The following is an 11,361-nucleotide window of genomic DNA, read 5'->3' as shown; positions in this document are numbered from 1 at the left end:
GGTTCACACTTCACACCCCATCTCCTCCAGGTTCACACTTCACTCCCCATCTCCTCCGGGTCCACACTTCGCACCCCATCTCCTCCGGGTTCACACTACACACCCCATCTCCTCCGGGTTCACACTTCACACCCCATCTCCTCCGGGTTCACACTTCACACCCCATCTCCTCCGGGTTCACACTTCGCACCCCATCTCCTCCGGGTTCACACCCCATCTCCTCCGGGTTCACACTTCGCACCCCATCTCCTCCGGGTTCACACCCCATCTCCTCCGGGTTCACACTTCACACCCCATCTCCTCCGGGTTCACACTTCGCACCCCATCTCCTCCGGGTTCACACCCCATCTCCTCCAGGTTCACACTTCACTCCCCATCTCCTCCGGGTTCACACTTCACACCCCATCTCCTCCGGGTTCACACTTCACACCCCATCTCCTCCGGGTTCACACTTCACACCCCATCTCCTCCGGGTTCACACTTCGCACCCCATCTCCTCCGGGTTCACACTTCGCACCCCATCTCCTCCGGGTTCACACTTCGCACCCCATCTCCTCCGGGTTCACACTTCGCACCCCATCTCCTCCGGGTTCACACTTCGCACCCCATCTCCTCCGGGTTCACACTTCGCACCCCATCTCCTCCGGGTTCACACCCCATCTCCTCCGGGTTCACACTTCACACCCCATCTCCTCCGGGTTCACACTTCGCACCCCATCTCCTCCGGGTTCACACCCCATCTCCTCCAGGTTCACACTTCACTCCCCATCTTCTCCGGGTTCACACTTCACACCCCATCTCCTCCGGGTTCACACTTCACACCCCATCTCCTCCGGGTTCACACTTCACACCCCATCTCCTCCGGGTTCACACTTCACACCCCATCTCCTCCGGGTTCACACTTCGCACCCCATCTCCTCCGGGTTCACACTTCGCACCCCATCTCCTCCGGGTTCACACTTCGCACCCCATCTCCTCCGCTCACTTGTGTTTCGCAATCTGCAGTTCTCCAGCTGTCAGGACATACTAGGACAGTGCTTGCCAACCAGTGTGCCTCCAGCTGTTGCAACGCTACAACTCTTAGCATGCCACTGATCTACCAACTTGACCAGACGGGTCTTTGGGTAGGGCCTCGTTCTTCAACCTGTGGGCCTTCAAGTGGTGCAAAACTACAACTCCCAGCATGCCCGGATATACCAACTTGACCAGACAGGTCATCAGGTAGGGCCTAGGTCTTTAAACGGTGTGCCTTCAGCTGTTGCAAAACTACAACTCCCAGCATGTTTGGATATACCAGATGGGTCATTGGGTAGAGCCTAGTTCTTTAAACTGTAGGCCTTCAGCTGTTGCAAAACTACAACTCCCAGCATGCCCGGACAGCCAACGGCTGTCCGGGCTTGCTAGGAGTTGTAGTTTTGCAACAGCTGGAGGCACCCTGGTTGAGAAACACTTGTGAGAGCAGCAGAAACACAGTGTGATGGGGATCTTCCTTGTGCTGCCATGCTCCACCTCTCCGGTCACTGAAAGCCTTCTCAAGGACCAACGGCTGTCCAGGCATGCTGGGAGTTGTAGTTTTGCAACAGCTGGAGGCACACTGGTTGGAAAACTCTATGCTAGAAGCTGGAGTTTTGCAACAGCTTGCGGGCCATAAGTTGGGAAACACTCTCTTATAAGGAAGAAGTAGTAGTCCCAGCTGCCTCCCCCCTCTCTATTGACCCTCAAGCTGGGTTGGGCACATGGTGTAGCGGAGGGTAAAGTGCCCATCAGTCCCAGTCTGCACTGGGTTATCAAGTACCGATACCATCTACCCTGAAAGTGCCAATTTCATGAAGCTCCTTAAAGGGGTACTCCGGTGGAAAACTTTTTTTTTTTTTTTTTTTTTAATCAACTGGTGCCAGAAAGTTAAACAGATTTGTAAATTACTTCTATTAAAAAATCTTTACCCTTCCAGTACTTATTAGCAGCTGTATGCTACGGAGGAAATTGTTTTCTTTTTGAGTTTCTTTTTTGTCTTGTCCACAGTGCTCTCTGCTGACACCTCTGTCCGTATCAGGAACTGTCCAGAGGAGGAGAAAATCCCCATTGCAAACCTCTCCTGCTCTGGACAGTTCCTGATACGGGCATCAGGTGTCAGCAGAGAGCACTGTGGACAAGACAAAAAAGAAATACAAAAAGAAAAGAATTTCCTCCTTAGCATACAGCAGCTGATAAGTACTGGAAGGATACTTTTTAACAGAAGTAATTTACAAATCTGTTTAACTCTCTGGCACCAGTTCATTAAAAAAAATAAAAAGTTCCCCTTTAAGCTAGGTTCACATAGGGCCCTTGGAGGCTCAGAAATCCAATACAGGGGCCAATGCCCACTATGGGGATTCATCTTGGTTTTGGGACCAGTGTACGGAGGAGCCGTGAGAGTAATCGTGCCAAGTACCATATACCGGGACTACTTGAGGGACCGCGACATATACACCAACTACAAGTCACCTGTTCACACACATTATACCCAGCGGTGCCCTAGAAATAATAACGACTAAACCCAAACCAGGGGGTGGCCCGGACCATTTACTCCCGATCATTGTAAACATCTGAGGAACGATCAGAACGACCCCTCCGGATCATTTATCATGCAGAAGTGACGAAGGCCCCAGAGCGCGGCGCCAATTCTCACCACATCCATTTGGTGACTAAATTATTTCACTGTCATTTCAGAACCAAAACTTCATTCTGTGATTTATTCCGGATTATTTCCATCTCTGCTCCAACACTGAGAGGCCCAGAGGTTAGTGGTGAGATCGTGCGCATTGTGGCTCCAACTCACTCCAGAGGACAGGGACTGTGAGACGGTGAGTGGGCAGTGAGGGTGAGTGCGCAGTGAGGGTGAGTGCACAGTGAGTGGGCAGTGATGGTGAAGTGGGCAGTGAGGGTGAGTGTACAGTGAGTGGGCGGTGATGGTGAAGTGGGCAGTGAGGGTGAGTGTACAGTGAGTGGGCGGTGAGGGTGAGTGCACAGTGAGTGGGCAGTGAGGGTGAGTGGGCAGTGGGGGGTGAGTGGGCAGTGAGGGTGAGTGCACAGTGAGTGGGCAGTGATGGTGAGTGGGCAGTGGGGGGTGAGTGCACAGTGAGTGGGCAGTGAGGGTGAGTGCACAGTGAGTGGGCAGTGAGGGTGAGTGTAGTATGGTATCTGTTCTATGTAGATGTCTCTATGAGACTCCCCCGCCTCCTGTAGGCTGTATATATACTGTTTATACTTCACCTCAATACTCTTAGTCCTGGTGGAGCCCCGACACCCGACACCGGTCATTGGTGACGGATCCTCCCACCAAATATTTATGAAAACCACAAGGAGAAGCGGTTGCTCATAGCAACCAATCACGTGGGAACTGAAGATGGAGGCAGCGACCTGACGTCTCCGGAGCGCTGGGATCTGTTGTTCCCGTTATAAACCATGAGAATGATGGGCGGGGATTAGAGAGGATGATGGGCGGGGATTAGAGAGAGAGAGAGAGAGAGAGGATGATGGGCGGGGAGTAGAGAGGATGATGGGCGGGGAGTAGAGAGGATGATGGGCGCAGTAGTATTATGTGTCGTACAGAGGACAGCCCGGTAGGTTCCGCCCCTTCCCCTTGACGTCATTCAGCAGCGGCCGCCGGTTGCTAGGTAACGGGAACGCTGTGTGGGGGTAGAACGGGTTACGGAGGATCTGGGGGCGGCGCGCTGCGGGGGAGGCTGTAGAGAAACCGGGGAGACCGGCTAATACTGAGAGAGGAAGACGGGAGAGAGACTGGTACTGTTATATAGAGAGAGAGAGAGAAAGAAAGAGACTGGTACTGTTATATATAGGGAGAGAGAAAGAAAGAGACTGGTACTGTTATATATAGGGAGAGAGACTGCCTGGTACTGTTATATATAGGGAGAGAGACTGCCTGGTACTGTTATATAGAGAGAGACGGGTACTGTTATATATATAGAGAGAGAGAGAGAGAGAGAGAGAGAGACTGCCTGGTACTGTTATATATATATATATAGAGAGAGAGAAAGAGACTGGCACTGTTATATATAGAGAGAGACTGACTGGTACTGCTATATATAGGGAGAGAGACTGCCTGGTACTGTTATATATAGGGAGAGAGAAAGAAAGAGACTGGTACTGTTATATATAGGGAGAGAGACTGCCTGGTACTGTTATACATAGGGAGAGAGACTGCCTGGTACTGTTATATAGAGAGAGACGGGTACTGTTATATATAGAGAGAGAGAGAGAGAGAGAGAGAGAGACTGCCTGGTACTGTTATATATATATATATATATAGAGAGAGAAAGAGACTGGCACTGTTATATATAGAGAGAGACTGACTGGTACTGCTATATATAGAGAGAGAGACTGCCTGGTACTGCTATATATAGAGAGAGAGACTGCCTGGTACTGTTATATATAGGGAGAGAGACTGCCTGGTACTGTTATATATAGGGAGAGAGACTGCCTGGTACTGTTATATATAGGGAGAGAGAAAGAAAGAGACTGGTACTGTTATATATAGGGAGAGAGACTGCCTGGTACTGTTATATATAGGGAGAGAGACTGCCTGGTACTGTTATATATAGGGAGAGAGAAAGAAAGAGACTGGTACTGTTATATATAGGGAGAGAGACTGCCTGGTACTGTTATATATATATAGAGAGAGAGACTGCCTGGTACTGTTATATATATAGAGAGAGAGAGAGAGACTGCCTGGTACTGTTATATATATATATATATATAGAGAGAGAGAGACTGCCTGGTACTGTTATATATATATATATATAGAGAGAGAGAGACTGCCTGGTACTGTTTTAGAGAGAGCGATAGACTGGTACTCTTATAGAGAGACTGGTACTGTTAGAGAGAGAGCCTGCTACTGTAGTAGACATCTTATTACTGTTGTAGAGAGATTGCATGGTTTTGGAGGAGAAAAACTGTCTGGTACAGGTGTAGAGACTGCCTGGTACCGGTGTAGAGACTGCCTGGTACAGGTGTAGAGACTGCCTGGTACAGGTGTAGAGACTGCCTGGTACCGGTGTAGAGACTGCCTGGTACCGGTGTAGAGACTGCCTGGTACAGGTGTAGAGACTGCCTGGTACCGGTGTAGAGACTGCCTGGTACCGGTGTAGAGACTGCCTGGTACCGGTGTAGAGACTGCCTGGTACCGGTGTAGAGACTGCCTGGTACCGGTGTAGAGACTGCCTGGTACCGGTGTAGAGACTGCCTGGTACCGGTGTAGAGACTGCCTGGTACCGGTGTAGACACTGCCTGGTACCGGTGTAGACACTGCCTGGTACCGGTGTAGACACTGCCTGGTACCGGTGTAGAGACTGCCTGGTACCGGTGTAGAGACTGCCTGGTACCGGTGTAGAGACTGCCTGGTACAGGTGTAGAGACTGCCTGGTACCGGTGTAGAGACTGCCTGGTACAGGTGTAGAGACTGCCTGGTACCGGTGTAGAGACTGCCTGGTACCGGTGTAGAGACTGCCTGGTACCGGTGTAGACACTGCCTGGTACCGGTGTAGACACTGCCTGGTACCGGTGTAGAGACTGCCTGGTACCGGTGTAGAGACTGCCTGGTACCGGTGTAGAGACTGCCTGGTACCGGTGTAGAGACTGCCTGGTACAGGTGTAGAGACTGCCTGGTACCGGTGTAGAGACTGCCTGGTACCGGTGTAGAGACTGCCTGGTACAGGTGTAGAGACTGCCTGGTACCGGTGTAGAGACTGCCTGGTACAGGTGTAGAGACTGCCTGGTACAGGTGTAGAGACTGCCTGGTACAGGTGTAGAGACTGCCTGGTACCGGTGTAGAGACTGCCTGGTACAGGTGTAGAGACTGCCTGGTACCGGTGTAGAGACTGCCTGGTACAGGTGTAGAGACTGCCTGGTACAGGTGTAGAGACTGCCTGGTACAGGTGTAGAGACTGCCTGGTACAGGTGTAGAGACTGCCTGGTACAGGTGTAGAGACTGCCTGGTACCGGTGTAGAGACTGCCTGGTACCGGTGTAGTGACTGCCTGGTTTTGAGGGAGAGATCTCAGGTACTCTTGTAGAGATCCTGTCTATATAAAGCTTGGTCCTGCTGCTGGGGGGGACTGTTCCCGGAGCTCTGATCACTGTGTATGGTTGGGGCCCTACAGACAGAAGGACAGTGGGGACCCGGAGGAGCTGGACATGGCGGAGCAGTACAGTCGTCAGGAGTACTAGACATTACCAGGGTGAATAGTCATCAGCAGAGCGCCCCCTCCAGGGATCATGGCCTCAGAGTGTGTGAAGGTGGTGGTCCGCTGCCGCCCCATGAATGGCAGGGAGCAAGAACTGAAGTGCCAGGCGGTGGTCACCATAGACAGCAACCGGGGCCAGTGCTTCATCCGTAAGCCTGAGAGCGGGGAGGAGACCCCCAAACAGTTCACCTTCGATGGGGCGTACTACGTGGACCACTGCACTGAGCAGATCTACAATGAGATCGCCTACCCACTGGTGGAGGTAAGTACTGCCGCTCATCATAAAGGTCGGCACCACGTCGTCTATATACTGAGGATATATTATATATACATAGGAGATTTATCAAAACCTGTGCAGAGGAAAATGGACCAGTCACCCAAAGCAACCAATCAGATCACTGCTTTCATTTTTTTAAAAACCCTCTGAAAAAAATAGAGATGGAGGAGCTTAGATGTGAGGAACATCCTGTCCCAGAGATGTCTATAGGATCAAGATGTGTGGACGGGAAAGCAAGAACCCACTGTCATGTTCTTAAGGCCAATCCATATATTGGCTCAAATTCTGACCATCAGCATGGTGCCTCAGAGATCTGGACCCACCTGACCAGGACATGTTTCTCTATAGAGATCTGGATCCATCTGACCAGGACATGTTTCTCTATAGAGATCTGGATCCATCTGACCAGGACATGTTTCTCTATAGAGATCTGGATCCATCTGACCAGGACATGTTTCTCTATAGAGATCTGGATCCACCTGACCAGGACATGTTTCTCTATAGAGATCTGGATCCATCTGACCAGGTCATGTTTCTCTATAGAGATCTGGATCCATCTGACCAGGCCATGTTTCTCTATAGAGATCTGGATCCATCTGACCAGGTCATGTTTCTCTATAGAGATCTGGATCCATCTTACCAGGTCATGTTTCTCTATAGAGATCTGGATCTATCTGACCAGGACATGTTTCTCTATAGAGATCAGGATCCATCTGACCAGGACATGTTTCTCTATAGAGATCTGGATCCATCTGACCAGGTCATGTTTCTCCATAGAGATCTGGATCCATCTTACCAGGTCATGTTTCTCTATAGAGATCAGGATCCATCTGACCAGGACATGTTTCTCTATAGAGATCTGGATCCATCTGACCAGGTCATGTTTCTCTATAGAGATCTGGATCCATCTGACCAGGTCATGTTTCTCTATAGAGATCTGCATCCATCTGACCAGGACATGTTTCTCTATAGAGATCTGGATCTATCTGACCAGGACATGTTTCCCTATAGAGATCTGGATCCATCTGACCAGGACATGTTTCTCTATAGAGATCTGGATCCATCTGACCAGGCCATGTTTCTCTATAGATATCTGGATCTATCTGACCAGGACATGTTTCCCTATAGAGATCTGGATCCATCTGACCAGGACATGTTTCTCTATAGAGATCTGGATCCATCTGACCAGGACATGTTTCTCTATAGAGATCTGGATCCATCTGACCAGGCCATGTTTCTCCACAGAGATCTGGATCCATCTGACCAGGTCATGTTTCTCTATATAGATCTGGATCCATCTAACCAGGCCATGTTTCTCTATAGAGATCTGTATCCATCTGATCAGGTCATGTTTCTCTATAGAGATCTGGACCCATCTGACCAGGCCATGTTTCCCCCACAGAGATCTGGATCCATCTGACCAGGCCATGTTTCTCTATAGAGATCTGGATCCATCTGACCAGGACATGTTTCTCTATAGAGATCTGGATCCATCTGACCAGACCATGTTTCTCTATAGAGATCTGGATCCATCTGACCAGACCATGTTTCTCTATAGAGATCTGGATCCATCTGATCAGGTCATGTTTCTCTATATAGATCTGTATCCATCTGACCAGGTCATGTTTCTCTATAGAGATCTGGATCCATCTCACCAGGCCATGTTTCTCTATAGAGATCTGGATCCATCTGACCAGGACATATTTCTCTATAGAGATCTGGATCCATCTGACCAGGCCATGTTTCTCTATAGAGATCTGGATCCATCTGACCAGGTCATGTTTCTCTATAGAGATCTGGATCCATCTGACCAGGTCATGTTTCTCTATAGAGATCTGGATCCATCTGACCAGGACATATTTCTCTATAGAGATCTGGATCCATCTGACCAGGACATGTTTCTCTATAGAGATCTGGATCCATCTGACCAGGACATGTTTCTCCACAGAGATCTGGATCCATCTGACCAGGCCATGTTTCTCTATAGAGATCTGGATCCATCTGACCAGGTCATGTTTCTCTGTAGAGATCTGGATCCATCTGACCAGGTCATGTTTCTCTGTAGAGATCTGGATCCATCTGACCAGGACATGTTTCTCTATAGAGATCTGGATCCATCTGACCAGGACATGTTTCTCCACAGAGATTTGGATCCATCTGACCAGGCCATGTTTCTCTATAGAGATCTGGATCCATCTGACCAGGTCATGTTTCTCTGTAGAGATCTGGATCCATCTGACCAGGCCATGTTTCTCTATAGAGATCTGGATCCATCTGACCAGGACATGTTTCTCTATAGAGATCTGGATCCATCTGACTAGGCCATGTTTCTTTATAGAGATCTGTCACGCCCCCTCCCATAGACTTGCATTGAGGGGGTGGGGCATGATGTCACATGGGGGCGGAGTCGTGACATCACGAACTTCCGTTCCCGTGGTTGGGACCCAGACCCTTCAGCGCTTCCGGAGCAGAAACAGGTGGGTGCCGCATGCTATATTGTGGGGGTCCCCAGCGGCGGGACCCCCGTGATCAGAAATCTTATCCCCTATCCTTTGAATAGGGGATAAGATGTCTAGGGGTGGAGTACCCCTTTAAATACATTATACTGTGTAGTCTCTGACAATATATGGAGTATCTGGCTCCTCTTCACATCGTGTTACCTCTTTGCAGGGAGTGACGGAGGGATATAATGGCACCATCTTCGCGTATGGTCAGACAGGGAGCGGGAAGTCTTTCAGCATGCAGGGGGTTCCGGATCCGCCGGCACAGAGAGGCATCATTCCTCGGGCCTTCGAGCACATCTTTGAAAGTATTCAGGTGAGGACGGACAATGTGATGTGTCCTGTACATATATGAGAGCTGTGTATGTACGGATTATATCTCATCACAGCTGTGCAGTCTCCTGATGGTTTCCTCCAATCCTGTTCTTTCCGCACATGTGAACAGACGTCTTCTTCTCTGTCCTGCAGTGTGCAGAAAATACCAAGTTTTTGGTCCGAGCGTCATATCTGGAGATATACAACGAAGAGATCCGGGATCTATTGGGAGACGACACCAAGCAGAAGATGGAGGTATTAGGGACGGAAGTTATGTTTGACATATGATTTGGGGGGGGGGGGGGGGGCTGATTTTGGAAAGAAATGTAAGAAGGTGGGGGGAACATACAAAAAGGAAAAATACCATTTGGGTCTATTCACACGGCAGAGTTTCCACTTGCAGAATGCCACCTAAAATTAAAGCCTATAGACTTCTACGGGATTCCGCACTCCCATTCACGTTTCTGAATTTCTGCATGCGGAATTCTGCCTCAAATTAACCTGTTAAGTAAGGACCCATGACGTACCAGTACGCCATGAGTCCGCTCCCGTTCTATAACGCGGGGCCTCTAACAACGGCCAGGACCCGTGGCTAATAGCGCAAGGCATTGATCGCGGTGCCGCGCGCTATTAACCCTTTAGACGCGGCGTTCAAAGTTGATCGCCGCATCTAAAGTGAAACTAAAACATTGCCGGTTAGCTCAGGGAGCATCCCAAACAGCTTACATGACAGCCGGAGGGTCCCTACCTGCCTCCTCGCTGTCCGATCTCCGAATGACTGCTCAGTGCCTGAGATCCAGGCATGAGCAGTCAAGCAGCAGAATCATCGATCACTGGTTTCCTATGAGAAACCACTGATCAATGTAAAAGATCAGTGTGTGCAGTGTTATAGCCCCATATGGGATAATAATGATCAGTATAAGAGATCAGTGTGTGCAGTGTTCTAGTCTCCTATGGGATAACAATGATCAGTATAAGATCAGTGTGTGCAGTGTTATAGTCTCCTATGGGATAACAATGATCAGTATAAGATCAGTGTGTGCAGTGTTATAGTCTCCTATGGGATAATAATGATCAGTATAAGAGATCAGTGTGTGCAGTGTTATAGTCTCCTATGGGATAATAATGATCAGTATAATAGATCAGTGTGTGCAGTGTTATAGTCTCCTATGGGATCATAATGATCAGTATAAGAGATCAGTGTGTGCAGTGTTATAGTCTCCTATGGGATAACAATGATCAGTATAAGAGATCAGTGTGTGCAGTGTTATAGGTCCCTATGGGATAACAATAATCAGTGTGTGCAGTGTTATAGTCTCCTATGGGATAACAATGATCAGTATAAGATCAGTGTGTGCAGTGTTATAGTCTCCTATGGGATAATAATGATCAGTATAATAGATCAGTGTGTGCAGTGTTATAGTCTCCTATGGGATAATAATGATCAGTATAAGAGATCAGTGTGTGCAGTGTTATAGTCTCCTATGGGATACCAATGATCAGTATAAGATCAGTGTGTGCAGTGTTATAGTCTCCTATGGGATAACAATGATCAGTATAAGAGATCAGTGTGTGCAGTGTTATAGTCTCCTATGGGATAACAATGATCAGTATAAGATCAGTGTGTGCAGTGTGATAGTCTCCTATGGGATAACAATGATCAGTATAAGATCAGTGTGTGCAGTGTTATAGTCTCCTATGGGATAATAATGATCAGTATAAGAGATCAGTGTGTGCAGTGTTATAGGTCCCTATGGGATAACAATAATCAGTGTGTGCAGTGTTATAGTCTCCTATGGGATAATAATGATCAGTATAAGAGATCAGTGTGTGCAGTGTTATAGTCTCCTATGGGATAATAATGATCAGTATAATAGATCAGTGTGTGCAGTGGTATAGTCTCCTATGGGATCATAATGATCAGTATAAGAGATCAGTGTGTGCAGTGTTATAGTCTCCTATGGGATACCAATGATCAGTATAAGATCAGTGTGTGCAGTGTTATAGTCTCCTATGGGATAACAATG

At 48.6% G+C, this 11,361-nt stretch overlaps 1 protein-coding gene across 3 annotated transcripts in view; it reads left to right on the top strand.

The window, feature by feature from the left end:
* Positions 1-3,552: 3,552 nt before the first annotated feature.
* Positions 3,553-11,361, top strand: part of KIF17 (kinesin family member 17) — a 29,425-nt gene continuing 21,616 nt past the window's right edge. The window contains exons 1-4 of one of the 3 annotated variants that reach the window (XM_056543578.1): positions 3,553-3,656; positions 6,158-6,503; positions 9,189-9,335; positions 9,488-9,589. In XM_056543578.1, the coding sequence (XP_056399553.1) occupies positions 6,273-6,503; positions 9,189-9,335; positions 9,488-9,589 (480 nt within the window). In that variant the 5' untranslated portion in view covers positions 3,553-3,656; positions 6,158-6,272. Of the gene's footprint in view, positions 3,784-6,157; positions 6,504-9,188; positions 9,336-9,487; positions 9,590-11,361 lie in introns of all 3 variants that reach the window. The other 2 variants (XM_056543577.1, XM_056543579.1) reach the window with 2 other exon arrangements.

Source organism: Hyla sarda, chromosome 10 (assembly GCF_029499605.1).
Source record: "Hyla sarda isolate aHylSar1 chromosome 10, aHylSar1.hap1, whole genome shotgun sequence".
In the NCBI taxonomy this organism is placed as follows: Eukaryota; Metazoa; Chordata; class Amphibia; order Anura; family Hylidae; genus Hyla; species Hyla sarda.
This window is presented reverse-complemented; position numbering and strand designations above follow the sequence as displayed.